General features: G+C 41.4%; 2 protein-coding genes across 2 annotated transcripts; both read left to right on the top strand.

Annotated features, from left to right (window-relative positions):
- The first annotated feature begins 671 nt into the window (after positions 1 to 671).
- LOC5520511 lies at positions 672 to 21,856 on the top strand. The gene is made up of 10 exons (XM_032365586.2): positions 672 to 778; positions 1,195 to 1,293; positions 4,262 to 4,368; positions 6,271 to 6,344; positions 6,902 to 6,968; positions 7,075 to 7,518; positions 7,623 to 8,447; positions 19,801 to 20,018; positions 20,436 to 20,557; positions 21,610 to 21,856. Exons 1-10 carry the CDS (start codon positions 720 to 722, stop codon positions 21,701 to 21,703), a joined length of 2,109 nt encoding a protein of 702 aa, XP_032221477.2. The 5' UTR covers positions 672 to 719; the 3' UTR covers positions 21,704 to 21,856.
- Positions 14,157 to 17,504, top strand: LOC5520510 (kelch-like protein 17). Its single transcript, XM_001640285.3, has one exon. It carries the CDS (start codon positions 14,521 to 14,523, stop codon positions 16,282 to 16,284), a length of 1,764 nt encoding a protein of 587 aa, XP_001640335.2. The 5' UTR covers positions 14,157 to 14,520; the 3' UTR covers positions 16,285 to 17,504.
- Positions 21,857 to 22,007: the final 151 nt, after the last annotated feature.

Genomic DNA, 22,007 nt, shown 5'->3' with positions numbered 1-22,007 from the left:
TTATACACCTTCTTACATAAATCCTATTATATAGATTTCTAGAAGTTTTCGACAGCCGTGTTTACTCAAGGTGGGAAAATTAATTTGAATTTCTAGAGCCAAATTCCTTGTATAAGGCACAGCAAAATGTTATGGAAGTAGACAATTAAAACGCGAGCAAGTATACTAGCAGCAGTCAAAAATGCAAAACAGGGACATCTACGGGAACCGAGGGCAAAAGATCAAGAGGTCAACGTAACGAGACGCGGAAACGAGGGTGAACAAGGCCTGGCCAAGCCCCCCCCTCTCCCCCTTGTACATTACATTACATTTATTTATTTGCATTCCATTTACATTGATGGTATTGCATAACATAATATGGCTTAAATGAGAGTATTCGGTCTTGATTTAAATGTTTTGCATATAAATTGGGCTACTTTTTATTCACATATGGGTCAACATTAATTAAAAGGAACAGAATTTTATCATCATTACTTAGATTGTCAAAGAAAATGTAGTGGGATTGGATATCAGAAAATAATTGCTTTCGTTCAGAGTGGGATGAGACGCAGAAAAGCATGAAATGTTTTTCATCCTCTAAAGTGTTACAAATCTGGCAGATACGCTTCTCTCTTGGAATCCTTGTAACGCCAATTTCCTTTTGGTAGCTTCGCGAACCTGTCTAAATGGGATACCTGTGCTGTCACTCGGCTCAGCGGTATTCTACGCAAGAAAACAAAATGGCGGCAAATTTGGAGGATAAAGACGACTTCGAGAGAATGTATGGTATTCTTTTTAAGTAAGTGGACTAACCTCAAGCTTCTCTTGAGATAATGCTGTAGTCAGTGTAGCGATAAGTGGAGTTGAACTGTTAGTAAACCTTATAGGGGTCTCATTCTTCAGATAGATTGAAATTTCTCGAGTAGAAATGGCCTTCAAGTACAATGTAGTTTTTCGACATTGTTACGGTCACGATCAGTAACCATTATCTAATTTTCCGAAGATCTCTGATTTGTCACGTTTCGAAAAACATTAATCAACCATTTTAGACCAAAATCTACCCTATCTGTTTTACCCCCAATCCCCCCCCCCCCCCCCCCTCAGCTCTCATCACCCTCTAATCCTAATTAATTACATTTTTTTGGACATGCTTGCTTTTCAAACAGCAATCTACACATTTTACCATGCAATATTTTATGTATATAATATTTTCAGGTTGTACACTGAGCTTGAAAAGGCTTATAAACAGTGTATACTGAAAAGACAAGTCACTGAGTGTTGTATCAGGCAATGCCGTAAACTTCTATCACCCTGGTAAGTTACCAGGGTCTTATCAGAAGTACCTATTATTTGTGGAAAATAATTTGTTTTTGCTAAATTCTTCTTATAAAACCTTGAAATTCTTTCTAACATAGCTGTCAACTCACCCGCATTAGGTGGGTGTCACAAGATTTTGAGCCTCTTCACCTGCTCACCCGTATAGCAGTAGAAATCACAAGGTTTTCTCCAGGTTTTCTGGGAACCTCGCTACCAATCAATGTTATCTTATATATTTAAGCATGTTGGTGAAGCAAATATTAATAAATGCATTGAAATGTATTAGATTGTTTTACTCAATGCTTCCATCGTAAGGATGACATTCGTAGCCTGATCATAGCTGCCTGCCTTTGCATGCGTTTCGAAAGGGCTTTTATCAATTTAGGACTTCCTGTGGCGTGATCAAGAAAGAGCAGGGTCCTGGGAGTCAGGAAAACCGTTTTCTTTTGTCGCCCTCCCCTCGTCCGGCTTCTAGTTCTGGTTCAACTCGCCAATTCATAAAAATATTAAAAAGTAATAAAATACTCACTCGAGATGCCTGCGAATGAGGCTAGCCTAATTCTTGGTTCTGGCTTTCTGGTCGCGTTGGTTTCAATGTGGTTATGAGTTATTGCCTTTGATTGTCAGAAAAAAAAGACGAAAAGTTTTGGCGCTGTTTTTTGCAACGCGCGCAAGACTTTTCATGATTGTATAAAGCCAGAAACGTCTTCAGCTGTCTATCTCTTTTCGCGTGCTTGTCATGCACATTGCAAAAGGCCAAACAAGAAGGAGACCAGGAGAACAGTCGGAAATAAGTAAAAAAACTGTAGTGACTGTTATGGTTTTGTGTTCTTTTTATTCTGGACTTGTAGTGACTCGAATACATTGCAAAAGTGTCGTCCCAATCTTGTGGGTGGTTTGGCGGCTCTTCCACTTCGTATTAATGTTGTGCCAGCCTGGGGTGTTGCTTCGTCGTGGTATCGTCTACCTTGGCCTGTTCCTGTGTTGTTTGGTTTGTTCTTTGTTCTTGGTTTTCAACAGGCCGGGGCTTGGATTCTTGTAGATGTACAGTCATGTCGCAGACCTGCCCTGCTGGAGTAATGTCGTCTTTGTGGAGGCCACGAAGGCCTAAAGAAATCGGAGCAAGCAAACACTTAACAAAGTCACTTCAACATGTTTCTCGTTATGTGTAGCACAGGAAACCTACATACAATTGTCCTGCATACACTACAAGTAACCACCAATTATGATCTTGGTTCTTTAAGTCAGTCTCTGACAATGCTTGAGAGTACTTAATTACTTGTACATTGACGTCTTGCCCGTGTCTCAGTGGGTGAGATGTTCTGCGTTTCGATCGTGGTAGAATATCTTCCCTTATTGTCAACAAGCCTGCTCATTGCTTCTTCGTCTAAAGCTTGTGGGGCGTTAGACTTTGTACTTTTCTAGTAGCATCTTAACTGTCTTCCCCTGGCTTTCGATGTAGCCGTTGCTTTGTGGGTAGACGGTGGAGCTGGTGACCAGCCGAAAACCGTACTTTTACACAAATTCTTTGAACTCTCTGCTGGCAAACTGTGGGCTTTTGTCTGATCTCACTACTATTTGAATTCCATTGGTTACTATGACTACTTGTTTCTGCTTGTTTCGGCATTCCAATGATTTTACTAGCTTGCGATAGTGTGTGACATAATAATGTGACAAATCAACACAAGGTTGAAAAGTTATGTTGAATGCCTCTGTGAAACAGAGTAGTTGCGCTGATGTTTCAAGCGCTAGCCCTTCTCCGGAGCAACAACACTGAATAGGATGGGGGAGTGGTGTTTATAGTATAGTGTATGTGCAAACAATAGGCAGTAAGCCAGCGCCACCTGCACTGCCTAACAAAGGAAGAAATTGGCGATTAGAGAGGGGTGCGCTAAAGAAATCGTAATTAACTATGCAAAGGACAGTTTTTCATTTATACCTTTCTCTCTTTCTCTCATGGCCCTACAGCCAAGAGAGAAAATAATTATATTCTATTCTCTTTCGGGCTCTTTCCGAGCCTTGGGCTTGTTTTCATACACTCTGTTTTCATATTACTGTGAAATACTATCCCGTAATTGCGGAAAAGGATGAATATCATCGTGTAATATGCGCTACTGCCAAATACTATAGGTAAGCCTATGCTTATTTGGCGATTTCCTTTCTGTGTAAATCTGTAAATGAAGAGAACAAACAACTTAAAAGCAAAAAATATTGTATTTCTATACACAGAAAACATTCAATATTGACAACAAAGCTCAATTCAGATTCGCTTGCCCTTTCTCAACAAATATAGAATACTTTGAACTCAGTAGGTCGACAATTTGCTTGGTTATCTGAATAAATTAAGAACTTTCTGGCATTCAGTCCATTGCGGACCTTTCGCGGCTGTCGGGCATATAGCCACCGCAATGTATAAATAAACTCAGTGTTGTGAGCTTCTTAACATAAAAAGTACAAGAAAACCATTAGAAAAACCATCAGACATATTTGAATGTTAATCTTTTGAATGGGTCTTCTCAGAGTACCAACAATATACCCAGTAAAGAGTACACAAATAACAACACATACCTTAACCACCCACCTCTCCAGCTCCAGGTTCCCCCTCCCCCCAACCAAAGTTGGTACCCCCCTTCCCTCCCCCCTAATTCATCACAAGATTTTGGATCTCCTGAGGTTGACAGCTATGTTCTAAATTGGCATGCAGATAACTAAAAATCCATTGTTTTAGAATGTCGGATTGCGTCAGACAGCTCAGAAAGAAAAAAAGGAACACCAAGTAAATTCCTGAAATATATATGGACTAAGGATTTTATTAGTTGGGCATGTTTCAGCTAGCACCTCAGAGCCTGTTCATGTGCAAAAGGGTAGCAAACAGAGTGTATAGCATGGCACAATTCAGCCAATTTATGTGTTGGATATAGGTAATTTTTAATTTTTAAAGTTATTGATGACGTTTCTTGTTTAGGTCAACTGGTAGTGGTGATGGCACCTCAACATCAAAACAAGGAATGACTACAGATAATGAATTAGTACCTGCTGTCCCAGTATCACCTGAACAAGAAAAGCAGCAAGGTATGCCCCCCCCTCAGATGCAGTAGACTTCATGTCCCCCCTGTAGATGCAGTAGACTTCATGCCCCCCCTGTAGATACAGTAGACTTCATGTCCCCCCTGTAGATACAGTAGACTTTATGTCCCCCCTGTAGATGCAATAGACTATATGCCCCCCTGTAGATGCAATAGACTATATGCCCCCCCCTGTAGATGCAGTAGACTTCATGTCCCCCTGTAGATACAGTAGACTTTATGTCCCCCCTGTAGATGCAGTAGACTTTATGTCCCCCCTGTAGATACAGTAGACTTCATGTCCCCCCTGTAGATGCAGTAGACTTTATGTCCCCCCTGTAGATGCAGTAGACTTCATGTCCCCCCTGTAGATGCAGTAGACTTCATGTCTCCCCTGTAGATGCAGTAGACTTTATGTCTCCCCTGTAGATGCATTAGACTTTATGTCCCCCCTGAAGATGCAGTAGACTTCATGTCCCCCCTGTAGATGCAGTAGACTTTATGTCCCCCCTGTAGATGCAGTAGACTTCATGTCCCCCCTGTAGATACAGTAGACTTCATGTCCCCCCTGTAGATACAGTAGACTTTATGTCCCCCCTGTAGATGCAGTAGACTTTATGTCTCCCCTGTAGATGCAGTAGACTTTATGTCCCCCCTGTAGATACAGTAGACTTTATGTCCCCCCTGTAGATACAGTAGACTTCATGTCCCCCCTGTAGATGCAGTAGACTTCATGTCCCCCCTGTAGATGCAGTAGACTTTATGTCCCCCCTGTAGATGCAGTAGACTTTATGTCCCCCCTGTAGATGCAATAGACTTCATGTCCCCCCTGTAGATGCAATAGACTTCATGTCCCCCCTGTAGATGCAGTAGACTTCATGTCCCCCCTGTAGATGCAGTAGACTTCATGTCCCCCCTGTAGATGCAGTAGACTTCATGTCCCCCCTGTAGATACAGTAGACTTTATGTCCCCCCTGTAGATACAGTAGACTTTATGTCCCCCCTGTAGATGCAGTAGACTTCATGTCCCCCCTGTAGATGCAGTAGACTTTATGTCCCCCCTGTAGATGCAGTAGACTTTATGTCCCCCCTGTAGATGCAATATACTTTATGCCCCCCCTGTAGATGCAGTAGACTTCATGTCCCCCCTGTAGATGCAATAGACTTTATGTCCCCCCTGTAGATGCAGTAGACTTCATGTCCCCCCTGTAGATGCAGTAGACTTCATGTCCCCCCTGTAGATGCAGTAGACTTCATGTCCCCCCTGTAGATGCAGTAGACTTTATGTCCCCCCTGTAGATGCAGTAGACTTCATGCCCACCCCCGTAGATGCAGTAGACTTTATGTCCCCCCTGTAGATGCAGTAGACTTCATGTCCCCCCTGTAGATGCAGTAGACTTCATGTCCCCCCTGTAGATGCAGTAGACTTCATGCCCCCCCTGTAGATGCAGTAGACTTTATGTCCCCCCTGTAGATGCAGTAGACTTCATGTCCCCCCTGTAGATGCAGTAGACTTCATGTCCCCCCTGTAGATGCAGTAGCATTCATGCCCCCCCTGTAGATGCAGTAGACTTCATGTCCCCCCTGTAGATGCAGTAGTCCTCGTGAAGCAATATAAGGTGTTTCAAAGCACAAAGGAGTTTCAAAGTGCAATTGCCTTGCAATATTAAGTAGCAAATAAAAACAAACAAATATTTTAGGTGACTACAACAACCTGAATGAGAAAAAAAATATTTTCTTATAGAATTTCATGATAAGAAATTCAGTATCAGAGTATGCTCTGCAGGAAATCTCTTGGAAGTCTCCCTGTGAATTTGATGTTGGGAGGCTATGGAACTATTGTTTTTTACATGCAAGTTGATGTGTTCATCCAGGAAACGATGCTTACTTGTTCTGTGACATATTTCAGCTCCAAACCCTGATATACAAGCTTTGGATGAGATCCTTGCCAAGGCACAGCAAGCAAGAGAAATCCAGAAAAAAGTATAATATAAAACCATTACCTTTTGGTTCAAAAGTTACAATAGCACAGTGCGACAGACTTTGCTTCTAGTTAGATGACCTTGATTCATTTCAAAATTTTAAAGCATTGCTCTTTTTGAACTGAAGTTCTGGGCTCTCATTGCACCTCATAAACCTAAGGGTACAAAAATACTCGCTAGGGATGCTGGCACTCGCTGCAAAGTGGTCCATATTTATATTGATGAGGAAAGTCGATTGCATGTTATGTGCACTTAATCATGTCTTGCGATGTAAATTTGAAGCAAATACTAAAGCATTGTATATAATATCAATCCATTAAGTTTATTTCATCACATAATAGTATAATAGTATAATTATAATAATGCAAAAAATAGCTTGTGTCAAAAATGAAAGCAGGTCTAAATCCCAAATCTTTACATAAATTAACTGCTTTTTGGTGTGATTATATGTTGTATATTACACCTATTTTACAGAATATTATATTGCCCTTTGTTTTGAGTGTTATTATAATAGTACTGTATGCTGTCTTCTGGTGACATTTGATTGATTCTTATCAGATCGAAGAGAGAAGTGCTGAGAATCCTAAGGACAGAAAGCGCCTTACTGCAGATCCAACTAAATCAGGTATTACAGTCTAGAATTTTCTGTTTTGTTGGTTTACAAAATAACCACAGGCACTTTTTGTCAGATAGTCATATCACTAATCATCTCCAATGCTTTGCATGTTCAGAAAAAGAGCTTAGATTCAAAGGGACTAGAAAACCCATAGCAACTAGACCATCAACATCAGGGCTACAAAGTTGTGTTCAACCTGTTGCTATGGCAGCCAAACTCTCATCCACAGGGCGCCCAAGTAGTGCCAAGCATGTTGCTAAGGCAACTAAGTCTTCTATCACAGGGCACCCAAGTAGTGTCAAGCCTGTTGCCATGGCAACTAAACCCTCAACCACAGGCAGCCCGGGTAGTGTCAAACCTGTTGTAAAACCTGTTGTAAAGCAACCAGTGTTGATGAAAAAAGATAGGACAAAGCAGACACCAATGAGAACCACGTATGGTGCATCATATGGAAAAAAAGTGAATTCTAAAGGAAACGCAGAGTCGGGAAGCGGACAGTGTAGCGCCAGGGATTACCTCAACACAGTGATTGACAGGGGAGGGGGAAAGGCGGCACCAGGTAAAGCTCCACCTTTCAGGATGTGTCATGGCGCATTCTCAATGGTACAGCATCCGCATTATTTATTATTATATTATTCCTTTTCTTTATTTATTATACTTTAGTTCAACAAAAGGAAACCAGGAAATTACTTGTCCCCAAGCAAATTCCTGTAGTTCAAGGACTGCCAAAAGACGTATCACCAGCTTCTATTTGTGACCAAAGTTCAATGGCTCAGAGCTATAGAGATAACTCTGGTAGTGACCCATGCATGATGAATACGAGACCACTGGATGATCACGGGACGGGGGAGATGAGTCCGAGACAAGAGAGGCGTTATGTATGCCAAGAAATTTCTGATTCAGCAAAAACTAGACAATCTTACTCGAGAGAGGAACAACAGAATGTGGAAAGTGAAAGGACAAATAAAATCAAAAATGATAGTTCAGAAATTACTGATAAATTAAAATATGGGTTTAATTCTATGATAGAAAAAAATCAAGAAACAAGTATAGCTGCCAAAGGGGAAAAACACTTTAGTCTCCTAGAGGACGGCCACTCTTTGACCATACCCAAGAAATATCGAAAACTAAAAACAACGAATATAAAACTCTGTGAGCGAGCTGAACAAATGATCTTGGAATCATATGACAGCTTAGAAAATACCTCGGAAACATTTACTTGTAAACTTGAAAAAACGTTCGCTGAACGTTCGCCCTATGCCACGGAAAAAGATCGGGTTTCCCACATGGATCTCATGAGAGGTTCTAGTAAGTTGCTTAAGGAGCATGAGCTACTGTGTTCAGTTCTGGAATCCCTTATTCACCAAAGTGAGTCGATATCAGAGGACTGCAATTCGTGGGAAACTGTGTACAAGTGCTATTCAAAATGGCAGCATATGCTACGTCGATTCCGTGAGATGCAGAAAGAAGCCCAACAGTTGCTTGCTGGTAGGTTCTTTGTGAATCGTTATTTATTGTTGGTGACATGTCATGTCAACAAGCGGCCCGCGCGTAATTCTTCATAAAAGCTTGTTCGTGGGTTTAACTGTTTGTTCGTTTAGGGGGTTAGCTGCAAAAAAATGTTCCGATTTACGCGTGAGATAAAGCATTTTACGCATGAGATAGGAGGCCTTACGGGTGAGGTAAAACCTTACGCGTGAGATAAAACACTTAACGTACGAGATAAAACACCTTACCCTTGAGATAAAACACTTAACGTACGAGATAAAACACCTTACCCTTGAGATAAAACACTTAACCTACGAGATAAAACACCTTACGCTTGAGATAAAACACTTAACGTACGAGATAAACACCTTACGCTTGAGATAAAACACTACGCGCGTGATAAAACACTTTACGCGCGAGATAAAAACTTTACAAGCGATATAAAACACCTTACGCGTGAGATGAGACTTACGCGCGAGATAAAACACCTTACGCAGGAGATTAAAGACCTTACGCGTGAGATAAAACACATAACGCGCGAGATAGAAGACCTTATGCATGTAATTACCGTGAGATAGAAGATAGAAGTTACGTGCGTTATAGAAAACCTTACACGTGAGATAAACACCTTACGCGAGAGACAAAACACCTTACGCGCAAGATAAAACACCTTACGCGTGAGATAAAACACCTTACGAGAGATCAACGGGTTAACGCCAGTCTCATCCTACTTATACATGCCTTTACCAGTTCTTAATGAAGAATCTTAAGCGCAATTTCAGAGCCATTTTATCGTCTTTTTCTGGTCAAAATGGCGGGTTTTTTTTTCACAGCTTAAACACTACAGCATTGGCTGAGAAATAGGCCATGCAAGCCTAATGCGCGCGCATTACCATAGAAACCTACCTCAACTACCAGAATGCAGCGCGCGAGTTTTTATGCTTGCACCAAACGAAGCGCGCGCTGCATGACGGTAGTTGAGGCAGGTTTCCCTGTCGAGTGCTCGCGCATGCGTATAGCTCGAATGGCCTATTGATTTGACCATACATTTTTCAACGTTTCAACTGTTTGTCGCGCTGTCGCGTGGCTGTAACATTTGCAGCAAATAAAGTGTTTTTTTATATATATTTGAGACCACAAAACTTCCACGCAACATGTAACGATCATTAATTTCCAATATTTTCGTTCTAAACGCTATAAGGTTTTCTCGTTAGCTTACTATGTGTACACCTATTTAATAAAAAGGGTGCACTCTAGAATCCATGTGTCGTAACCCGCGGTGGTTCATGGGTATCAAATATAAATAAAAAAAATAAGCGTAAAATAAACATAGGGTTGGAAAGCTTTAGCAATCTTGTTTATGTACCTCTAAACGTTTACACTGCATCAAGAGACCAGGATTCAGCCATTTATACATTACCCATGAATCACTGCGGGTTGCGTTACATTGATTCGCGGGTGGAACCTTAACTATTGAAATAGGTGTATAGTATGTATTTTCTGTATTTCGAAATTTGTGACTGGTTGAAAGACGTTGGATGGGCCTTGCCAGATCTCAATTTTAGTAACATTATATTTGGGGTTGAATCTGATAACCCTGCAACTAATTTTGTGCTTTTGATGTATAAAATATGTATATATAGAGGAAGGGATGTTTTTAGGGTTCCCTCTTTGAAAATGTTTAAGCAACGCCTCGTTTATTCGGAAAAAGTAGAGCGACATGCAGCATATTTAACAAATAAATTACCCATTCATTTAAGAAAATGGGAAATGTTGATTAAGGCACTTGACTCTGGTTGAATACTGTGGGACCTTGTATGGTATTGTGTGTTTTTAATACCCAAAATGTCAAAAAATACTGTAAAACAGAAACATTGAGAAAAAGGAATATTTAAATTTAAAAAAGGTGTATAGTATGTATTTTTTTGTAAAATGAGACCTTTTAACGAACTATAAAAAGAACGCTTGAGGCAGTGCAACGACCTTGGTGCTATTGCATAGCTTTTTTGAGGCTCTGTCAAAGCATGTTTGCTTCGATGAACGAGCTTAGGATATTAAATCCTTCAAGAGACATCTAGGCCTTGGTTGTGAAGTGGGTTCTTGGATTATTTTAATTGCTTATATCACAAGGTCATTTAAGCGCACTTGTTGCTGACTTAATCCTTGTTATCCAAATGTCTAGCCTCAGACATAAAAATATTATGTTTCGATTTTTGCTGTGTCATTTAAAAATGACTAAGCATTGTTTCGCCCCATGTAAGGTAATCCAAGAAGATTTTGGATTCTGGATTCCAGTCTCTGGATTCCGGTTTCCGACCCTTGGATTCCGGGTCCAACCCATCGTAGATTCCGGATTCCAATCAAGTATTAACGAGATTTTAGTGTATTTAAAACCCGTTTTCATCGTAGTCTTTTTGTTTAATAAAAAAAGAGAAGTAGACACGGTTGCAGAAAACGTTTTTTTTTTTTGGTGTTTCAAGATTTACAGATCCTGATAGATAAAAAAATTGTTAATTAAGGCAAGAGCTCGAGGGACAACGTTACTTTCCTTTTCTTTCGTGCTCGGCTTTTTAGGTTTGTTGTTAGTTTTTTTTTAACATGAATTTCAATGAGTGGATTTCCAAAGATATGGATTCCGGATTCCAAACTTACTTGGATTCTGGATTCCTGACTCAGGGCTAAAAAAATCTTCAGGGCTAAAAAAATCTGGATTTCGGATTCCGGATTACCTTACATGGGGCGAATTTTTTTATAATCTAGTAGAAATATCTATTTAGCAGCTTTGTAAAGCACTAGAATCCCTGGAGAGAGAGAGAGAAAGAACAGTAGACACGCTCGCGTTTTCACGAGGTTCTTTTCACAGCTGTAGATATATTAGATATACAGGGATGGGCCATACGTTTCTCCCCATGCGTTTTCCGGGTCCGCCCCTGGATTTAGTGCATTCAGTATTCGCAGTTTCTTCGTTCTTTGTAGTTATTTTGAGGTATTATGTACAATTTTTGTATTTTCGTGCAGTATAATTAGAATCCAGGAAACACGTCCGCCAAATAATACGCGCCCGCTGCAGCTTTGCGGTCTCGATCGTCAAATTACTCGATACACCAATTGCATCCTTCGGCAGCTCTTATGTAATGAGTCTACTTTAAGAGATCAGACATGATATTAGCTATAGATCTTAGAGTACACAAGACTCATCGGGCGAGGATAAGAATATTAATTGATCTCAGCTTCCAGCAAATGTTTTCAAAATTATACTCATTGATTTTTGAATTATTTTTTAAAATAGTTTTTTAAATTATACTCATTGATTTACGTATTATTTATTTACTTATTCAATTATGTTATTAATTGATTTACTTATTTATTTGTTCGTTAATTTATTTCTACCTCATCTTGTGATGATCTTGTGAGGCCCCTCGCTTTAAGTGACCAGGATTCAGCCATTTAAAGGTTACCCAAATGAGCCACTGCGAGTTACGGATATATCGATTCGCAGGGGAAATAGGTGTATGATCTTTTTTATGTGACTCTGATATCCCGAGGGGATCGAAGTCTGCTAGAAGGCCTTTAGGGACCGCCCTCAGGCAAACTCCATTTTCGTCAATCCTCGGGCGTTTTCGGCATTGCTTTTATTTTGCCTGTGTGGAGAGATATGTATCTGCATAGCTGTTCGGTACATATAAGAAGGGAGCTGTACCCACCCCGTATGTATCTACATAGCTGTTCAGTACATTAAGCTACTTTTCATTAAACTATTTTTCTACTTTTAACTGACTGGATTTAGTAGAAATCGGCGACACAATCATACGACCAGACCTTGTTTTTATAGCTATGTCACGTCATATATATGGTATAAGAATATAACCACAATAAAGTTTTACTGATTTCAGCTCTACTGACATTCTATCGTCAACTTTGAAATGAAGGAAAACTCAAACATAATATTACAATGTCTATAGTTTTATATTTTTTCACGATAAATGATTTTTTTCTAGCATTCAAATTTCCCCATACAATTTCTTTATAAACCACTGACATAGCTTTGGGCTGCCTGTGGCTAAAGGCGATTTTGATAGTTAAGGTTTGAAGTGTTATCTCAGAAGAGTAGATTGATTTAAGTTTGTTTAGACCAAACACAACTAAAAGCAAAGTTTTGTTATTCCATGTTAATAAATTTTGTTTTGTATTGTTTTACATTACAAGCGGAGACTTGAGACACAACACCCTGAGTATTTACATTTAAAACTTGTGGGACATTGGCAGTGCTAACCCCTGTAATAGGAACGTTTGGTTACCGTGTCGTATTGTGCATATAAAACCAAAGTTTAAATAAGGCCAATCACGCGGCCATTTTATGCTCCCCTTCAATGGCGAGTCACACAAAGCATCCATTTCCATCGGCTAATGTAAGCAAGTAACTAAGAAAATTTCAATCAAATATTGTCAATATCATATCAGACTTCATTCGAAGATTGTTATGTTGAAGTTTTCTCGCAAATAAACCGTTGTATTTTCGATGATAAACAATAGCAATGGAGTGGGTGATCGACATTCTGTAACACCCATTCACTACTACCATACGAATTGCCCATCCATTTATCGACTAAGCAAACTAGTTTGTTTAAACTTTGTCTTGATTATAACTGGGTCTAAACTCTATAAGTTATCGATGTATCTAGAAGGTTGATTTAAGAAAATCAATGACGTTGTCATTTTTTCCTCCCGCACCATACCGAGTCAAGCAAAGCATAACCAAGTAACAACCACACATCGTTATTAACTATCAAGCTTCATCTTGGATGGTCTATTTGAATTTTTTTATGCAATGAGACGATTGTCTTTTTTAATAACAATAGGGTGTCTGATAGACATTTTTTCTCAGCGGTCATCGGTTTTTATAAACCCTTGTGGGGACAGGGCGCCACAAATTAGCACGAGTTTCCGATATCACTTTTCACTGGAGCCGTGATGGTGGTCTCCTGGAGCACGTCACTTTTTTAGAAGGGCGAACTTTCAACCCTTTTCATAAAAATACTGTCCAAGCTTGACGTGTTGACTTTATCAATAAAAAAGCCTGTGGGAGTCAGAAAGTCAATGTAACTCAATATATATATATATATATATATATTTCTTCTCTCATTACTTCCCTCATTAGATCCTCCCTTAGCAAAAAGCTAGATCCGCCCTGTCTTCTGTGATTCGAAGAAGTCAGATTGTTAGATAAAACTCCCCCTTGGGGTGCGTAGAATCCAGACATTCGTCCACAACTCGCTAGTCATGCTGCAGGCAGTTTATGGTGTGAGTCGCTAGACCGTGTGACATTGTTTACAGCTATTTGGGTCAGCATTCACAGCGATACAGCAAAAAAATACGTGTTTCGATCCAGGAATATTCTATTCGAGACCCACCCGAGAGTGTGTGCTATTCATTCACCTCGATTTCGAAATTAATTATTTAATTTATTTTAATATATTATCCGTTTCCTTTAACGCAGAATAAATGAAGAGCACATTCAGATGAAAACAATTCCAGAGTTCCACTCGAGACTAAACAAATCATCTGTAATTAGATTTGAAAACAGTTTGATAAATTCAATTCCGCATAAATAGCTCGACGATTGTTTTTGTTTATCTTTAATCGAGTGTTGAGCTTTATACATACTGTGATAATATTGAAAGTTGGGTAATTTAACTTACAAATTAAGTGAGAACGACGTTGCTTGAGTGCATTTTTGGTGGCAATGTTTGTGTAAGTGCCAAATCGATTGACAGCGTAGAGTAATTATGCACATAATTCGTACCATTATTATGTAACGAGAAACCTTCAACTTCACGTCTCCTAACAGCCTCCAACAGAGCCAAGTTTTTATCGAGACCGTTCAAGGTCATTGTCGGAGCTCGCACTGCGGCAGTCAGTGTGAGGTTTTTTGAGCGAAGACCGCGCCGCGACGGTGAATGAAACTCGGTGAATACCGGAGAACGGTCTCTGGAAGGAGCGCGACAATTAAACCGATTTGTCATCGCAAAATCCCACTAGATTGAGTCAAGGCTTGTTCATAACAACAACAGCTATGGAAAGCTTTATCACTGAGACGCACTCAGAGTATAGCGCGTGTGTTACTAGATCCGCAGAGCGCATACGGCAAGAGTGTAAGTTATGTGATGTGACGCTGGTAGTGGAAGGCAAAGAGTTCCCGGCTCATCGCATTGTACTGGCTGCTAGTTCCAAGTACTTTTATGGTCTTTTTACCAGTGAAATGATAGAGAAAAACGCACCGAGCGTGAAGCTTCAAGAGCTTAGAGCTTCCGTTATGAACCATATTCTGACTTATTTGTACACTGGAGAAATTACAGTCACGGAGTTGAACGCAGAAGATTTGATAGCCTCTGCCAATTATCTACTGATTCCAAGACTGAAGGGAATTGCTTGCAAGTACTTAGAACGTCACATGACCTCCTCGAATTGCATTTATTTTTATAAATTCGGGGAGAAGTATGAATGCAAGGATCTAAAGTTCTATGCCAGTCAGCTGATCAAGAAGAATTTTGCCGCGGTTGGCCGCTCCAAGGACTTTATGCGCCTGGGGGCCAAGCAAATCGAAGACTTGATCGCGAGTGAGGATTTAGTGATTGGGAACGAAGAAGAAGTGTTCGAGACTGTTGTGGAGTGGATCAAGTACGACCCCGAGAAAAGAGAGGATTATTTCGCGGACTTATTTCGCCACATCCGTCTGACCTCTATCACTGTCAGCTATCTCTTTGCGACCTTAGTACCCAATCCCCTGGTGAAGTCCAACCCAGAATGCATGGCGAAAATCCTTGAAGCCATCAAGCAGCAGCACACTGCTGATGCACCGCTCCTGGCACAGCGACCCCGTAAATGCCTGGAGCACCATCTTGATGCCTTGCTGACCTGCGGGGGCCTGGGACCAGACGGCTCCGTCCGAGACCTTACGTATTGCTACATCCCGAGCGAGGGGTCCTGGTACGAGTTGTCACGAATGACAGTCAAGCGGTGCCGGCACGGGTTGAGCGCGAGTTGTGGTTTTATCTACGCGATTGGTGGAAAAGACGAGTGTTTCCATCAAAGCGTAGAGCGTTTTGACCCGAAGACCAATACGTGGTCGCTTGTAGCACCGATGAAGCGCCGAGTCAAACTCGTCGGCACGACGTCCCTCAACGGTAATCTATACGTGATCGGTGGGATCGAGTTTGGCTCGGAGAGCTCTCGGCGGCGCTGCGACACCGTCCAAAAGTACGATCCCACCACAAACGTGTGGTCGCTTGTTGCGCCAATCAGCTCCCGTCGTTCCAGTGTCTGCGCGGTCAGCGATAACCGCTATGTGTACTCTATCGGGGGCTTGGGCGATAATGATTTTCAAGATGTCTTGGAGCGTTATGACCCTAAGTTAAACACGTGGACAAAGCTCGCACCGATGACTGAAAAGCGCGGGTGTGCCTGTGGTGCCCATTTTGGCGGGAAAATCTACGTGTTCGGCGGGACTGTAGACGCGTTTTCCCGGCAGGCAATGCGCTCGTGCGAGGTGTACGACATAGCGGTGGATCAGTGGCATGAGATCGCGCCCATGCGTGTCCCAAGATACCACGCGGGTGCCTCGCTGTTGCGTGACCGTATCTACGTGCTCGGTGGGACTGGGAGTGATAGCCTCGACTCTGAGATGAGGCAAATGGTGGAGTGCTATAATGTGGAGAAAAATAAATGGATGCGCGAACACCACATGCCCTACGAGGAAACCTACATGCGCAGTTCGTCTGTCAGTTTATACAAGGGATTCGTGCGTACGCTACAGAAGGTCACGCAAGACAAAGATTGAGGTCACGATTACGTGTCACGCAACGCGAGGAGTGACGTCAGCGTTGCATTACATGGACTGTCACACAACACAAAGACTGATGAACCCAACATAAAGATCGAAAAAGTAACTGGTGTCCGCAATACATCGATGTCACACAACATGACTATAGATAAAAATGACGGCATGCAACACAAAGAATGACATGGGGTTACGTGTAAGGTGTGGCCATTTCACACAACACGAAGACGTGCTACAAAAGATAGATGGACAGCACTTGTCACGCAGTATAGATGGACAACATTTGTCACGCAATATAGATGGACAACACTTGTCATGCAAGATAGATGGACAACACTTGTCACGCAAGATAGATGGACAACACTTGTCACGCAAGACAGATGGACAACATTTGTCACGCAGTATAGATGGACAACACTTGTCACGCAAGATAGATGGACAACACTTGTCACGCAAGACATATGGACAACACTTGTCACGCAAGAAAGATGGACAACACTTGTCACGCAAGATAGATGGACAACACTTGTCACGCAAGATAAATGGAAAACACTTGTCACGCAAGATAGACGGACAACACCTGTCACGCAAGTCAAAAATTGACTTTAATTTGAATATCTCATTGTTTCCTAAATTTGGATCAAGATAATGTTACTAGAGAAAATTTATAATTTATATTTTAGATTGAGCTGTGCGACAAGAAGCACAATGATAAATTTATAAGTTGCAAATGCAAATGAAAATCTCGATTAATTTAATTTAGTTATAGTGCTTCTCTTTGAAGTAAATCCTGTGCGAATAGGCCGCCGTAGCTTTTAGTAGCATTTCGGATCGCTTTCAACAGACCAATCCGAATACTAATCAGAAATGCACATGCGTGCTCGTGCGATAACAATCCCTGGGGGGGGGAGGGGTTAATATGTTTAGTTATTTTACTGCTGTCAGATAAATTCTTCTTTAAAATTTGTCTATAATAATTTGACAATTGATTGTTATAATTTATAATATCTGAGAGTTCCTTACTGACGATACCATTTGCTCTGATACTATTTTCTGGGCATTTGGCGAACACTTGTTTTTAAGCAATTAGGAAATCTTGCAGGAAATTGATCTGTCGTTATTCAATTCTAGTTTTGTCACGGAGTTTTCGACATTATCTGAAACTTTTGTAGATACTCATCCTTATTGTTTGAAATAAATGGTTATCTTGAGAAATAAAATCTTCTGTTCTGAGTGTACTGTACCCTGCTCTCACATTGGCCTGCCAACCAGATTCAGACATGAAATACACTCTGTCTGAAATGTCACATTGGCCTGCCAACCAGATCCAGACATGAAATACACTCTGTCTGAAATGTCACATTGGCCTGCCAACCAGATCCAGACATGAAATAAACTCTGTCTGAAATGTCACATTGGCCTGCCAACCAGATCCAGACATGAAATGCACTCTGTCTGAAACGTCACATTGGCCTGCCAACCAGATCCAGACATAAAATACACTTTGTCTGAAACGTCACATTGGCCTGCCAACCAGATCTAGACATGAAATACACTCTGTCTGAAACGTCACATTGGCCTGCCAACCAGATCTAGACATGAAATACACTCTGTCTGAAACGTCACATTGGCCTGCCAACCAGATCTAGACATGAAATACACTCTGTCTGAAATGTCACATTGGCCTGCCAACCAGATCCAGACATGAAATACACTCTGTCTGAAATGTCACATTGGCCTGCCAACCAGAGCCAGACATGAAATACACTCTGTCTGAAATGTCACATTGGCCTGCCAACCAGATCCAGACATGAAATACACTTTGTCTGAAATGTCACATTGGCCTGCCAACCAGATCCAGACATGAAATACACTCTGTCTGAAATGTCACATTGGCCTGCCAACCAGATCCAGACATGAAATACACCCTGTCTGAAATGTCACATTGGCCTGCCAACCAGAGCCAGACATGAAATACACTCTGTCTGAAATGTCACATTGGCCTGCCAACCAGATCCAGACATGAAATACACTCTGTCTGAAATGTCACATTGGCCTGCCAACCAGATCCAGACATGAAATACACTTTGTCTGAAATGTCACATTGGCCTGCCAACCAGATCCAGACATGAAATACACTTTGTCTGAAATGTCACATTGGCCTGCCAACCAGATCCAGACATGAAATACACTCTGTCTGAAATGTCACATTGGCCTGCCAACCAGATCCAGACATGAAATACACTCTGTCTGAAATGTCACATTGGCCTGCCAACCAGATCCAGACATGAAATACACTCTGTCTGAAATGTCACATTGGCCTGCCAACCGGAGCCAGACATGAAATACACTCTGTCTGAAACGTTTTATCTGTTTTCCCTAAACCACAACGTTGAAACACGCGAATATCGTATGCGAACTAAATGTTCACGGCAGAAACGTGCGCAAGCGTGTTGACAGTTTTCTGAAGTAATCCAATTAGGATGCGAGAAACGTACTATCTATCAGTACCGTAAGTGATGTAATAAACGCCGAGGCGTTTATTAAATTTCGATGGTCCGAGGGGGGCTTTTAATAAATAGAAGGCGTTTATTAGAGAGGGGCGTTCATTATAAATTATAACAATATAACAAACCAAAGTACAGTTCTAGTTTCAGGATCACGTTAAATTATAGCCTCGGTAGCAAGCATTTCTTGACACTGAGCAAGTCTCACCCAGTAGAAGCCAAGCTCTGATTAAGCAAGAAGGCAATTTCGGCTGATTATGTCAACGAAATTCCTATGTCATGGGGGTAGGGGGTCGTTTAATAGAGGGGGCGTTTGTTAGAGAGGGGCGTTCAATACAAACTTAAAAGCTAAGGGGGGGCGTTCAATAGATAGGAGGCGTTCTTTAGATAGGGGGCGTTATTAGATCGTTTACGACAGTATGATTATAGATTTGTAAAGATCGCTTGAAAGGATAGACATTAGGGACTGCAATTATTATCAGGGCTTTAAAGATAGGGGGATCAACCTTAACTTTTTCGCATGAGGGGGGGGGGGGCTTACTTAAATTGACATCAAAATGTTTGTTCTGTATCCGGATTTATATAAAATTTCGGCGCGCAAATGGCTAAAAATGTCATCTTTCCCTTTAAACACAGAATCGACGCAAACTTTGAGAACCTTATTGCAGTCTCATTAAGGGTCGCTCCGTGCTATAAATCTTTATAAATCTCTTAACCCTTATCAGCAAAATAAGCTCGCTGCTTCTCTCGATGTAATCCAGTCGCCCTTTTAGACGGGGCTCGTGCCCCTTCATCAGTTTGTAGTCGCCACTGAAAATTTGAGTGCGCGCTCCCACTAGCCACTGATAAAGACTCAGCGGTTCTCTGAGCTTTTGATTTTCTCGAAAAAACAATCTGAAAATTGTAAGGGAACAATTTGCGTGAAGACGGGAACATTTATTTAAAGTTATTTCGCACAGTTTTTGCATTTTCTGGACAAACTCTGTTCAATGACCATTATCTCTTCCAGAGGAAGAGTTTGTCCAGCGGAGTTGCCCATGTGGAACATGTGCAGAATTTACATTAACGTCTCCACGGAAGCCTACTTCTGCGGAAGCAAAATATGCTGAGAGGGGCGGGGTGAGGTGTGTTTTGTTACATCGTTGGTTACCCACCGAGATGTTGTCTCGGAATCACGTGAACACCACGTGCTCAAGAAGACGGGAAGTGACATATTCAAACCACAAGGTGAGATAAAAGGAATATCCTAAACGGTTTATTCATCAATATATAATATATATTCCTATATAAGTAGAATCATTATTGGGAGATAAATAGAATGTCATCGGCAATCCTGTATATATTTTACACATGCCATAAAACCCTAGTTGGTGAAACACCTTCGTCGCTGTATCTTATTATTCATGAATCGCCTTGAAACTGTTATGTGAATTACCTCTCTTCTGACTTTGAAGTTACTGCGATTGTGAACTGTGCTCTTATTCGGCGGCGAAAGTTTGAGTGAATAATAGTGCATATATACCAGGTAACCTCCCGATAACTAGACGTCCCCGGACCGTAAGGAACCCTGGGTTCACGTGTGGAGATGCGCCTATTCAAAGGCATCCAAACTATCACTCAAAAAAATCTCTTTTTCTGTTGTAGGAGCTGAGAAGTTTAAACCAATTACTCCATGACGCGCAGCTGTTATCTCTTGAGGTCCATATCCAGGAGCATGCCGGGAAGGCTCTTATATCATTGCTACGCAACCTAGACACAACACTCCCGTGAGTCGATGTCAGTCCTATCTTTGCTCTTATTACGTCATACATTGTTCGTACCTATTGTTGTCTCTGTCGGCATTTATGTTTGGAGTTCCTGTGGCGAACGACGTTTATTTCCCGAATCACGGGCTATAGGATAATCTGACTCCGAAATGAAGTCTAATGTCTTGTTAGTGTTGAATAAAGCACGTAACGCCGCGCTTTGTAACCGCCGCCGCCGGGTAAATGAGTAAAACGACCCCCAGCGGGAAGGAAAAAATGCGCCGCTGGGGGTCGTGTTACTTATTTACCAGGCGGCGGTTACATAGCGCGTCGATTGAAAGGTCAAAAGAGCGTAGGGACAGAGCTCGCTGGAGGAGCGAAACCAAAGCGAATACATCCAGTCAACGTAGGAATACGTGCTTTATTCAACACTAACAAGACATTAGACTTCATTTCGGAGTCAGATTATCCTACAGCCCGTGGTTATATGTCTCCAAACACATCGTTTTGATTTACTCTCGCCTTATTAGAAATGTGACATTCCTTTCTTCTTATTTATCTTTATACTTTGTGCTCTCATTTATATTTCAACTCTACTCTTTGAAAAAAAGGCAAATGAGAAGACTTTCAAAAGAAGTGCTTGTGCATTGCATTGAACTTTACTACGGCGGCAACGTGTGACGTATTGCGTGACGTGACTTTCTTTCTCCTGTAGGCTGTACGTTCCGCTGTACCGTTTGCTCTATGGTCGTTATGACATATCGTGTGACGTATTGCGTGACATGTCTTTCTTTCTCCTGTAGGCTGTACGTTCCGCTGTACCGTTTGCTCTATAGTCTAATGTGTGACATACGTGTGACCTATTGCGTGACATGTCTCACTTCCTCCGGTAGGCTCTACGTTCCGCTGTACCGTTTGCTCTATAGTCTGTTGTGTGACATACGTGTGACGTATTGCGTGACATGTCTCACTTCCTCCGGTTGGCGCTACGTTCCGCTGTACCGTTTGCTCTATAGTCCGTTGTGTGACATACGTGTGACATATTGCGTGACATGTCTTTCTTTCTCCTGTAGGCTGTACGTTCCGCTCTACCGTTTGTTCTATGGTCTGTTGTGTCATCAAAGCAAAGGGTTCCCGTCAATGGTCTTGGACATCTCCGGTGAATGACCCAGGTAGCCGGGATACCTGTGTTTACATGAATAACTATTGACCAATCAGCTAAGTATATTTCAAAAGACAAAAGGTATAATTATGTAAGATATATTTTATCTGCTCTCAAAAGAGTTGTATTAAAAGACTAAAGGTTAAGTTGTGTGTAAAGGATGTGTTTTGCTGTCAAAGGTTTATTATCTCCTGGACTAAATGATCCACTCGACCCTCGGCGGTGTGAGCCTGGCGCAGCTAGGTGATGGTTATGATTATCGCATCACTAGCGTCCCCGCTTGTTAAAGGGATCCTTTCATTCGAAAAG

Source organism: Nematostella vectensis, chromosome 12 (genome assembly GCF_932526225.1).
Source record: "Nematostella vectensis chromosome 12, jaNemVect1.1, whole genome shotgun sequence".
Taxonomy (NCBI): domain Eukaryota; kingdom Metazoa; phylum Cnidaria; class Anthozoa; order Actiniaria; family Edwardsiidae; genus Nematostella; species Nematostella vectensis.
This window is presented reverse-complemented; position numbering and strand designations above follow the sequence as displayed.